The sequence below is a fragment of the Chironomus tepperi genome, unplaced genomic scaffold, assembly GCF_022539635.2.
Source record: "Chironomus tepperi strain 1889 unplaced genomic scaffold, CSIRO-AGI_Ctep_v1 contig_465, whole genome shotgun sequence".
Taxonomy (NCBI): Eukaryota; Metazoa; Arthropoda; class Insecta; order Diptera; family Chironomidae; genus Chironomus; species Chironomus tepperi.
In genome coordinates, this window is record NW_027226587.1 from 852,244 (window position 1) to 865,485 (window position 13,242).

At 33.2% G+C, this 13,242-nt stretch overlaps 2 protein-coding genes across 5 annotated transcripts in view; one reads left to right on the plus strand and one right to left on the minus strand.

Moving 5' to 3' along the window:
- The window catches only part of LOC139099244 (protein O-mannosyl-transferase TMTC1-like), a 61,846-nt gene that overhangs the window by 24,684 nt on the left and 23,920 nt on the right, over positions 1–13,242 (minus strand). For all 4 annotated transcript variants that reach the window (XM_070651658.1, XM_070651654.1, XM_070651655.1 and 1 more), the window contains exon 4: positions 12,050–12,125. In XM_070651658.1, coding sequence (XP_070507759.1) covers positions 12,050–12,125 — 76 coding nt within the window. The remainder of the gene's footprint in view (positions 1–12,049; positions 12,126–13,242) is intronic.
- LOC139099245 (far upstream element-binding protein 1-like) lies at positions 8,097–10,372 on the plus strand. Its single transcript, XM_070651659.1, has 2 exons — positions 8,097–8,106; positions 8,269–10,372. Exon 2 carries the CDS (start codon positions 8,269–8,271, stop codon positions 10,096–10,098), a length of 1,830 nt encoding a protein of 609 aa, XP_070507760.1. The 5' UTR covers positions 8,097–8,106; the 3' UTR covers positions 10,099–10,372.

A 13,242-nucleotide genomic window follows, 5' to 3' on the forward strand; every position in this document is an offset into this window, starting at 1 on the left:
TTACAGTCTAGCTTCATAAATCGCATACTTAATAGATAAATCATTATAGATGTTGTCTGGATGATAGTTATAAGCGACAAGTTGCCATAAATATATTCAGATCTTCCTTAAACTAAACTTGAATTATGTTGTATGAAATTATGTAAATTTGAATACTTAATCGAGACATTTGAATAATATTCAATGTCAGTGATGGAATGGATTTAAATCATCCCGGGTGACACAAATGAAGAAGGCTCTGATAGAGAGTTCTGAACCCTAGCAGATAAGAAGCATACTCTCAATAACTTGCTCACCTTTAAATCACCTCTTTAAATTTCGCTCTCTACTTGCTAGGGTAAGTTTTAGTCTCGAAGTCAGATGGGCTTCAAATAGAATCGGCTTCCATTCAAAATAACAAATGTATCCGTGATGGATACTTAGGGAATCCATGGAATTCATGATGGAACCTTCTTCATTTTTGGATAATGCAACATAACAACAATATGAACCAGTGATAGATAACCTGAATGTTCTAACTGATTTAGAGCATCTTATCACCTACCCTAACAGGCAAAAGTAACGATTTTAGATACCGTAGTGTTTTTATGTATAACATGAAAGCATACTCTATGTTTATTAGAGTTAAAGGTCTATCATCACACTCATTAACAACTATTCCGATCAAATTCAGGATTACCCTGCATTGAGGAATACGTCGGAAAGTTGTAAACAAATTTCAACAATTCGATGAAATCCTGCAGCAGGCCGACATGACATGACTCGGTTTAAATCCAACAACACCTTGTGGCTCTGACTTGATTCTGAACTCGGTTTGATCCGGCACCATATCCACGGAGTTACGCCGGCTCTGGATTCGAATTTAAATCAAATCAGGCATCATGAAAGAGTCACGTCAGCCTGTAGCCGGATTTTGAATTGGCGAGTCTCTGACATGTTGAATTTAGTTTGAATCCAGCACCATGCACCATGCCAGTATACAGCGGCCTGTTACAGGATTTTGGATCAATTAAACAGCATGTGCTATCCGGATATCAAGAGGAATATCAGCTACCATTACTTTAAAATGCCATTAGCAAATCTCTGATAATTTTGCATTTATTTTCTCCATCATTATACCTTCCGATATCGATCCAATGTTTGTTTGAATAACAAATCAGTAATTATAAATTTATTTAGATCAGCTTTGTATATATCAATAATATTTGTTTAATGCTGCATCAAAATATATTTTTCCCTCCCATTTTCCATAAATATAACTTTTCCGGTTTCGTTGTTAAATAATTGATCAAAGGACAATTTTATTTTTGAGGGCACTAACAATTTATTATTGCATTTATGTGTATCTCCACATGTGTAGGTTGTAATGTTCAATATCATTATCATAGCATTAATTGAATGTAATGAGATATGATTGATTTTTCAAATGTTGTTTTTTGAATATGAAAATTGTGGTTTATTATCATTAGTATTTATGGCTGTTTTAGGAAAAAATAATATTAATTGCCTGAAGTGCTGTACGTAAAATTATTTTTGAGAGCAATATTGACTGTAAAAATTCAAAAGTTTGTCGTTTGCTTCGAGGATATCATGCAAAAATAATTTTCTGTATATTGCAATTTGTAATTTCCTTAGAATTATAATTTCCTTTATAGTTCCTTTTCCATTTTAAGAAATTGTTCAAACAAAGCATTTCACTATCTTCAATATTTTTCCCTAAAGCTTTTGATCAGTTGCCAAGCAAGCTTTTTTTATTACGTTCCTGTCGATATTACTGAATTTCAAGTCTTAAACAGAACTTAAAGTCGACATAGATTTATTATCTGATTTCATGTTCTTTTTGGAAATGTCGTGATCGAGTTCTGGTGTCTTAATGAAGTTATTCAAGTGGAACATCAAACAGAGCCTTTCTGGAAATCGGAAATGGAATTCTCTGTTTTAATCTTGGAAAAATGCCTTATTGGAAGAAGAATTTTCTGTTTAAATCTCAGAACATTGCGCGTTCAAATCCTTATTAATTTCAAATTTCTGAAGAAAATGAAACAGTATAGCTTGAGTTGGATTCAAACCCACGTCTTCTAAATTACAATTCAAATGCTATTGAGCTTTCTGTTGAATTTTTCCTATTGAGCTAAATTGGAAGTCGTTAGGGAGCATGGAATAATGTACACTTAAATCTACTGCTCTATCTTCTACTTGTAGTTCATACAGTCATGTATTTGTTTTGGAATACGCTACAAATCCAACTATTTGGAAATGCAGAACTCGAGATAATCAATTGGGATTTATTTTATATTATAATATAGGGTTCACGAAGTTGAGCAGGTCTGCAGTTTTTTGCACCTATGCATCTATATATGTACATCTAACTTTGCCAAGCCCTATTATAATATGATTTTTGAATGGTCCAGATTAATAAGCTTGGGGAGATACTACAACCAAAACCCTATCGGATTCAAACCCTTAAATAGTCATATACAAACCACTTGTAAGTTCTACACATTGCTATTTGAGATGCTAGTATGTCATAAGACCTGATGTACTCTGCATTGTACTTATTTAAAACTCATATGCACAATATTCCTACAAGAACCCATCTAGATATTTCTATATTACCATACCTTGCCAAACTACATTAAAACTCTAGCTAGAATGACGAAATTGAAATGGAAGCAGAATGGCGAAATAGAAAAAGAGCTTCAAAAATCAGACATGATGAGGAATTGAACCCAAAACCTTTGGCACGTATGGCAAACGCTCTACCATTTCGGTCATATTGAATAAGGTTCAGCGACAAACTATAAAAACGATGTCCAAACTTTTTTACGCCAAGGTACACGTTGCTGGTGATTTACGACTAAAATCGCACAAGGCATGTGGTTTATGGCAATTCCAAAAAAAACAGCTTGGAGAACTCTGATCTATAACATCATGTCTTTAAAGAATTAATGCATTCTTCCATTGTATTCATTTGCATAATTTGTGAAGGTTTCCAAAGACTCTAGCTCATCTACTTTGAACAATGATTCAATAATCGGAAATTAATGAACGTTTTTCAATTATAATAAATTTTTAATTATTTCTCATGCTTATTATTCATCCCCCATGAGATGCAATAATGGACAGTATGGAATATTTCAATTGCTTTCCATTTTAAATCAGCAGTGCATTAGCAAATAAAATTTTAATCAACTCCATTTAATGAGTAAGAGTTATATCAACAGTTCATGATTGAATTTTCAAGCTTTTATCATTATCATTACATTTAATGTCCCATCTACAACTTTTCTCTACACAAAAAAGTATCTTCAAAAAGCAGTTCATAAAAGTTATTGGAATAAAATTATTATTGTTTTCTTTCTTCTTCTCAAATTCTCAAATCCAATTGAATATTGAGTCGTCTTTATTGAAAACTTATTCAACTCGTCTACATTTCATCGACATAATTGAGATTATTGATTTTATGCCTTACAGGATATTGAAATATTCCTGAGGTAGAGGTACTATGAATGGAATTTTCTAAGAAAAATGCTTTTTAATAAGGTGGATGAAATAGGAACGAGCAAAACTTCACGTTATCCTAGGGCGGCCATCTGCTATTCGCAACAGCCAAAGAGAACGATTTTACGTTTCGTAGTGTTTTTCTGTAATATAAAAGCATATTCTTTGCCTGTTAAAATATACAATTTCCAAGATGCTGATGTCATTTTCACCCTTGCTGCTGTGTCCCCACAAAGCCTCAAAATGTCCCTATTTTTTTTCGAAAATCCTCAGTTCACCCTAAGTAATTTCGAATTTAATGTATAATTTATATAAAGCACTTTGTTCACAGTCGAGCAACCCCCGATAGCTGAGTGGTAGGAGCATGCGATCGAAAATTGTGAGACGTGGGTTCGAGTCTCACTCGGTATCTGATATTCGAAATTATATTTTTCCGTCAGATCAACAAGACACTATCGTATGCAAATCATATGGCTTCTCAAATTGAACAAGCTTTTATTTACTCGTCAACACTGTAGCTTTAGCGAAGCCCTAAAAGCTCCGTGGCAAAGCCATGTTCATTGTGTCATTTAGGGTTACTATAGGTTGAGTTAATTTTATCGAGTTAAAAATCCCAGATTTCTAGTCATGAACCAAGAGTTCCTGAGTGAACAAAATCTGTTAGAACTAGTCATTAACTAAAATTTATGCTGTCTTCAACTTGTTACAAAATATTAAAAAAATTACAAAAGTCCTCGTGTTATTGATCGAGGGACTTAAGCGCATTTTTGTCCCAGCGATCAGTAATTGATTAATAACATAGTCACTTCTAGATCTACAAAACGAGATCCAGTAAGATCCAGTTCACTTCCAGAACTAAAACACAAGATCCAGTAAGATCCAGGTCACTTCCAGACCTAAAAACCAAGATCCAGTAAGATCCAGGTCAATTTCAGATCTTGAAAACATGATCCATATAAAACTTCCACAAATTTAAGAACTTCATCATTTAACGGATTTTAATAATTCAAACCTCATAACGGTCAAAAAAAATTCAAACATTGTTCAGTAAACTCTGTAAAAACATCGACAAACATTAAAAAACACTGTAAAACAATGAAAAAACGTGTTGTTGTTTTTGTTGTTGTTGTATATGAAAATGAAAAGTTGTTAATTATAGTATTTATGGTTTGATTTGAAACTTTTAAATGCATTTGCCCGCAATAAACAATAACACGGAGCTAATAAAACAAACCTGAGCTCTCTACGATGTCTAATTGCTGAGATAAGAACTTAGCCCGAACGAACGAACGCCCGAACGAACAAAGTGTCTTATTAAGCTACCTTTTTGAAAACAAGTTTCAAAAATGCGCTAAAAACGACCAAATTAACAATTGAAAGACAGGTTCTATTGAGAAATACAATAGTTAGAGACGCAATATTGTATTGTATTTAGTGATAGGAATCGGATAGAGGGAACGTCAGCGAAATAGTCAGTTTCAGGCGATATCTGAGAGTGGTCATGAATCACAATTGATCTGAATGGCAAGCAGAGTAACTAGTTATATTCTCGAATGGACAAAAATACGTTATAACTAGTTGATGGCAAATTAATGTCCCGTTGATGACTTTTATTTAACCATATCTTTGTCTACTCGTGAACCTTGTTTTTCATTTTCGTCGTTAAATTATTTCATGTTTCTGACTACTGATTCGCTCTTCATTCGATTGATCAACATCTTGTTTGTTCAATAAATTAAAAAAAAATTGATTTCAGCCACAATATTTCATTTGTTCAGCCAATTATTATGTAGTGCAAATGTATAGTTGAACTGCTAAGAGGATTATTCTTCGAAAAAAAATGAGTTTAAAAAAACTCGGATTTACATTCACCAATGAATTAAAAACAATTAATAGAGATTATAGAGCATAAGCTATTGATAAATTGAATAGCATTATTTTAATCTGAATATTCATTTGAACAATGCCAAAGAAATTTTGTATCAAATTCGTAAAATAATTAAAACCACAGATGGAATGCTCGATAATTGAAAAACAATTCATTTGAAAATTCCAACAGCATGTTTTTTTGGTACCAAAAAATATTGCTCTAGTTCCGCAAGTTCTAAAACTTATTTAATTTAGCAGCAAATAAAGTTTTTTTTCAAAAATTTCCGGTAAATGTCTCAAAATGTTTGCTTGACTGACAGTTTTTCTTATATTAATTGAGAACAAGAAGCTGAAATTAAGATCTTTAAATTCAAACTATTCAGTCAAGCATAAATTTCCAATTTTCAAACAGTTGAAATAAAAAAAGTTTTTCATCTTCTACGGAAATAAATTTTGCTTTTCATCATCATTTCAGCATATTTTTGCATCAACTCAAATCCGTATTCTTGAATAACATCCTTAATAATTCATGGCATTATGGTGTTATCCAGATATGACGTCAATCACATATGAAATGAAAGGAATCTGTATGTAGATGTATTAGGTGCATCTTTCAGGTTTATTTCTTAATGTCTTATTTAATGTCTTTCTTCTTCATTACTCAGGTTTATATCAATGATGAGAAAAGAGGGGAAATTGTGGTCAAACATCCTCGACGGGATAATTAATTCAATTTCGCTCAAATTTTGATATTCATGAGATATCTTTTGGAATTCTTTAAGAGCAAAAAGTCTCAAACTCGCTCATAAAATTCACCGCAAATGCAAAAAAATGTTCAACCCCTAAGGCAGTGCTGAGAAATCTATTATTTTTTTCGGTTCACATTGGTGATAAGCCATAATCAAAACCACACACGGTATAAGATTCATGGCATTTTCAAAGAAATTTGGTCGCACGCTCATGTGCTGCGGAACATAGGTTTCTCACCACTGCCCTAAGGGGTCGTTCAATTATTATGTTCGCTTTTTAGAAAGAAAGACTGGAACATAATAAGTGGATGACCTCTTATTCCTTTTTGAGGAACTTATGGTTAAGACAATGTAAATTAAACTGACCTAAGGAACAAAAGGCAATAATCGGCTATCCTATCAAAAATTCTATCATATATTAAGATCGATTACCCGACTCATTATAATGTAATTTTTGAAAGTGACAGCAAAAAAGCAACTTATTGTCGTAGTGTTTAGAGTGGCAGCCTACGGACCCTAACGACCCGGGTTCGATCCCAAGAAAATTATAGTCTGATTTGGGTGCTTTTTCGTTATTTCTAGTCATATCAACTAGGTTATTATATTCGCAAAACACAAATTGTGGATAGGTACATTGTATTGATATACCCTAGCCCATGCAACTGAGGCTTGGATTGCAATTAATCTGCACGACTATCTATCAATCAATCATGCAAAATAAATGGATGTTCTCATACAAGAATGTTACAGACTTCAACAGACAATTTGAATTTAATTTAAACTTTAACGTAAATTTTCAAATTTTTCTACTTTCTGCTCATTTTAGTACAGAAGCATTGTATATAACCAACTAAAGTTGACAAATTTAAGTATTTATTAAATTTCGTCTCAAAAATTCAAAATATAATTTTTCAAATTTCATTGTTTATATCAACCTACAAAATGGTGCATGGTCGAGTGTATTTTGTACTAGATTATTTCTAAATCATGGTGCATAATTTTGATAACAAAATCAATAAGCATGTCAATTCAAAGATTTTTACGACCGGTTCCAACACACAACTCAACATCCTCTCATCCTTTAACAATTCCCTAAGCTATAAACATCTACATATAGATTTATCATACAATATGTATACATTTTGTGACAAATACAATATAAATGCCCGTCACATAGGAATCACCCCTTATAAGCATAGATCACTCATAGCATCGTAAGTCCGCAATATCACTCAATCCATTTTATGTGTTTGTCTGCTTGTTTATTTATATTCCCCTCAAAACACTTTGCACGAAACATGAGAAAAATGAAATCCGCGGTATTTTATTTCCGTTCGTCGTACGTTCTGTAACAAACTTTTTTTTTTCTTTCTATAAAACATTTTTCAATATCATACCGGTGGAGATATAGATTCTGTGAAATAAGGAGTAAAAAAAAATATTGGATTATTTTAGGTATGTTATGGAAATATTTTTTTGTGTATGTGCAGCTTAAAGACATTTTGTTAGTGAAAATAAATTCCATTTTGGACGATCGTGTGAATAAAATATTTAAATTTTAAATTTAAATTCGAATTTTTTTTTAAAAAAAAATTTGCAAATTTCTTTGGCATAAAATAAAAAAAAAAATTTTTGTTTGAAATTTAATACTGTTGAGTATTTTTTTCATTACATAGATGCGGTTTTAAAACATTTTATTAAAAAAAAAGAAGAATCTAGTACAATTTTATAGTGTAAAAAATAAATAAGGATATGTAATATTCCGTTAAATTTAACCCGAAAACTATTACATTTTTTATAAATTACCCCTCAGATTAAATACATAAGATGCATTTCTAAGTCTAGATTATTAAAATTAAATGTTTCCTAAATTAATATAAATGCATATAAAGTCATAATATAAAATAAGAAAAGTTTCGAATCAAAATTAACGGAACTCGTAAATAAAGTTTGAAAAAAAAAAACAGGTAGATTATTTCATACAAAAGTAAATATATACGCATTCACAAGAATAATAGCCAAATAAATCGCATCATAGATTCTTATGAAGTAGTAGTGTCAAGACAGAGAGAGAAAAAAAAATATATATTAATCAAACATTCGAAAATAAGTGAAAAATAATTGATATTTCGTTCATTTTTGTTTTAAGATGAGTAATTTCTCTTTGGGTGATAACAACGCTCAGTCAATTGCAATTCAGAAAGCCAGACAAATCGCTGCCAAACTTCAATTAGCCGCCCCAAATAAGCGACCAAACGACGACGACGACAACGAACCACGCGCAAAAAGATTTAGTAGTGGTTCCGATTCATCAATGAGTCCAGCAAATTTACAACAAGCACAGCAGGCAGCTGCTCAATTAGCTGCCCGTTTTAGTCAGCCAAACTATCAACAGAACGTGCAACCTAATTTAGAAGCTGTCGAACGAGCAAAGTTACTTATAAACAAATTTGTTCCACAAGGACAGGCTGGTGGATCACCGAATTTTGAAAATAACCAAGGAGGAGGTGGTAATGGTCCAGCGAGACCCGGATTTGGTGCTAATAGTTGTACAGAGATGATGATACCTGGATCAAAAGTTGGTTTAATTATTGGTAAAGGTGGATTGACAATTAAGCAACTTCAAGAGCGTACAGGAGCTAAAATGGTCATCATACAAGACGGTCCAAATCAAGAGATGGAAAAGCTGCTAAAAATATCAGGTGATCCACAGAAAGTTGATCATGCAAAGCAGTTAGTTTTTGAACTATTGCAAGATAAAGGTAATGATCAGCCTAACAGAAATCAGAATCAGAGAAGTATGCAGGATCATGGTGGTGCATATTTCAATGCTGGACGTGGTGGTGATGGTGGTGGTGGTGGCGATCAATTTGAAATTGTCATACCAAAAGTTGCAGTTGGTGTTGTAATTGGTAAAGAAGGTAGCATGATCAAAAAGATTCAATCTGATACTGGCTGCTCAATGAAGATTCTTCAGACGAAAGGAGATGAGCCAGGTGACAGAATATGCACCATACAAGGTACAAAGCAGCAAGTTGATGAAGGAAAGATAATGATTGAGGAGTTGATTGACAGTGTACTTCGTAGAAATAGTGAAGGAGGCGGTGGTAGAGGTGGTGGTGGAAATAATGATTGGTCAAATAATCGATCAGGTGGTTCAAATTTCCAATCACAACATCATCAACAAAATCAGTCACCATCAATGGGTGGTGTTCAAGTTCAACAATATGAATTCTCGGTTCCGTCCAATAAATGCGGAATTATTATTGGACGTGGTGGTGATACCATTAAGCAAATTAATCAGCAAAGTGGTGCTCATTGTGAAATGGACAGAAATAAATCAGCAAATCAGATGGATGAAAAAACATTCTCGATTAAAGGTGATCAACATCAAGTTGAGGAAGCAAAGAGACTCATTCAGGATAAGATTAATATGGATGTTGATTTGCAATATGTTGGAACAGCGACAATGAATCAACCTGCTAAAAATTTTAATGCTCAGAATCCTCAAAGTCAATGGGGTGCTGGTGGCGGTGGTAATCAATATAATCAAGGTCAAGCAGCTCAAATGCCTGGACCACAAGGAGCAAATCCACAAGCTGGACAATCTGATTATTCATTACATTGGATTCAATACTATAGATCTATGGGTATGCATCAACAAGCCGATGCAATTGAAGCTCAAATGAAGGCTCAAGCCCAAGCTGCTCCTGCAAATCCACCCCAGCCACAAGCTCCATCGGCAGCACCAGGTGGTGGTCAAGACAGTCAAGGCGATTATAGGCGCGAATGGGCTGCTTATTATCGTCAAATTGGACAAGTCGCTGAAGCTGAAGCTATTGAACGACAAATGAAGAGTGGAGCACCAGGTAATGGTAATCCATTGAGCTTCCAAGCACCTGGCGGAGCTGGTAATATGCAACAGCAACCACAACAACAATATGGTCAGTATGGAGCGAATTACCAACAATATCAATAATATCATGGAAATAGATAGAACAATTTAAATTCCGACGAGTATTTAGTCGACCAAATAAGGATTTAGAATTTAAATGATTTCTACGATTTAGTGATGCTGATAAGAAAATATAAATTAAATAATTATCATACTTAGTGCATTTAAACAAAATAATTGATCATAGATGTTAAGACATGATTTTTTTTTTGCTTAGGTTTTTGGAACATCTCTTGATTAAAATTAACTCAATTTTTTCATAATGTATCTTCTATTTAATGTCCGAAATAAATTTTAATTCAGCTCATAAATGGTTTTATGTTTTATTTTATCTTAAACTATATCTTAACAGGCAAGCAGCATATTCTCGAGAGAGCTTGCTCACATTTAATATACTTGTTGAGCAAACTCGTAAGCGTTGCTCTCATCTTACTCTGCTCTGGAGAGCACATTCTTTTCCTGCTAGGGATAATGTCGTGAGCATGATGAACATGCTATAACACACATTGGCGATAAGCCACGAACGAAACCAAACACGACATGCATAATCATTGCATTTCTATCGATTGCACAATAGTGTTTCGCGAGGATCACAGTTTGAACAGCACTGAAGAATGATAAGAGGTCAATTTCTTATGGGAATCGAGCCCATGTCCTCATCTGGACTGCAGTCTTACTTATAAAATGATTGAGATATTGGCTTTGATTTTAATAATTGATTTGAAATCTTGTTTGGCAAACCACTGGAAACCCCTGAATTATTCTGATACTCCTGAATCCATGTAATTTAATATTCATTATTAAATAATTGGTTTCTGATTGGAATCGAACCCGTGTACTCTCAGTATAATTGATATAGACATTCGACGTGTAGATCAACTCATTTAATGATTAATAAATCAGCTTTTGATAGGAATTTAACATAAGTCTCTACCAAAATAGTGATAAAGAAATCCGGGTCTAAAGCCTAGCCACTAGATACCGAACACTCCGCTTCCCTTTTATGTTCCAAAACCATCCTTGTCTCTTTTAATGTTTCAGTTGTAACAGGTTTTCAGTTATTGACGTTACAAGCGTCACCTAATCAAGCTTGGAGCTGAGGTTAGGGAAGTAAGACATCAAAACATGCCTTAAAAGCCCTCTTCCTTTATTCCAATTAGACCGGTTAACGGAATCCATCTGGAGAAAGTTCAAGATAGGCTCATGGGTACGAGAGGATATTTGGAACTGGTTGCATACGATAAAATGGTTAATAGATGGTTTCTGATGGGAATTGAGCCCAAGTTCTCATAAAAATAGTGAAATTGACATCCGGTCTGTAGCGTCACTTGATACCCCTGATTCCCCCTCATAGCCTTGATTCCCTTTCATATCGAGAAACTGTAATAAATGGGAAATCGGTTTCTGATGAGGATTGAAATTTCGTCCTCAGAGTGAAACAAAAATCTGGACAGAACCCTTTCCACTAAATACCCCAAATTCTACCCTGAACATTCAGACACTATAAAATCTTAATTTAAAACTTTAATGTCCAAAAACTCATTCATCTTCTTAAAAAGTGCCCGAAGCTGTATTTCTCTAAATCTCATAAAAAAAAATGTTTTTAATCATTGAAAAGCTTCATTCATAAAGCTTTAGTTCCTATCTAACATTTATAGATGAAAATTTATCTCCAGGCTAGCAGATACACGAACAAGCTACATAATAGATGAGCAATCTATATAAATTGAAGCACATAGGAAAAAACACATTCCTCTAAAAAAAAAAAGGAAGAAAAAATTCTTTTTTTTTTTATATGACAAACGTCTTTCACATGACAATTTAGGAAATATTCATGGGAAGAATAAAAGGCAAGGCGAGTGAGAGATCTAACTGAATCCATTGTACCACTTGGCGTTCATGTTGAGATGAAAAGGAGGTAAAAAATTACAAGAAAAAAAAAATAGATATAAAAAAAAACTTTTATTTTACGTACTTGTGATATGATAGAAACGACAGTGAAAAGAAAGTACATGCTAGAATTTCTGCTCGTCCCACTATTCCTGAAACACCTTTTTTTTTCATAAAAAAGAAGAGACAAAAAAAATATATTTTTTAAATAAAGTGCACATAACATAAGGTACACAAAAGAAATGAAACGTATACAAGAGAAATGTCTTGTGTGCGCTTTTTGAATATGAAAAAATAAATGTATATTAAATAAAGGAGTTGTTCACAAATGACTTTTAAGATTGGGGGACCCAGTATTGGAGTAAGAATGTACTGTATTTTAGGTTTTGATTCAATTTTTCATTCAATATCCACGATTTTTAAGGGAATCTTGTCGATGTTTTTCCTATTATAGTTTTTTATCTGACTTTTATCGGAATTTTACCTGACTTAATTCCAACAATGGCACCTAAAAAGTTCTAATATTAGTACTTAAATCTTATAAACCAGGAGTTGAAGTCGACTTTAACAAACAAGATCCGAGTTGAATTCAAGCTCTGTCGTGTATTAAGTCAAAGTGCCTAATCATTAAATTTGAGTACCTATACTTTTGAAAAATCCACTCAATTTTGAGAGAAACAGAATTGAATCCGGCGACTTTTGAGTTATCAAATGAAAAATTGAGACTAGCAACTTGCAGATTACTCTACAGAGCGATTAAAGTAAATCAAATATTAATTCAAATATATAATGTTCAAATATAATGTCGTTAATATGCAATCGGTAGCCTGTGATTAAGCCAGTTTCGGGCAAGACATGAAAGAAGCAATGGATAACATTTGAACTGTCAGTGAGTTTTTTTATATGAGATATTGTATCCTTTATTTCAGATTTCCAGATCGACTCATTTCTTATTATTCCGAAGCACAAGTTGGTTAATCGACAAAAATCAGACAACAGGCTGACATAACTCTCATTTGGTACCGGCCTTGGTACTCATGCCAGAGTCATCCTGCGCCTGATGTCAGATTTCTAATCGATTAGCTCACTTGTACCATTCGGGGTTACACTAATTAGAAGACATTGCATTAATCATTTATCTTTTGTTTATAAACATTCAAGATCAATTATTTTTAATTTTTCCTGCTATGTACGCGACGTATATAAGTGCCATGTCCATATTATACTGCTCGACTGTATTAAACTAATGGTAATCTCCTTTTAAATATGATTATATGT

Excerpts from the sequence above, each read along its gene's own strand:
- LOC139099245 (XM_070651659.1), top strand. The coding sequence starts at position 8,269 with ATGAGTAATTTCTCTTTGGGTGATAACAACGCTCAGTCAATTGCAATT.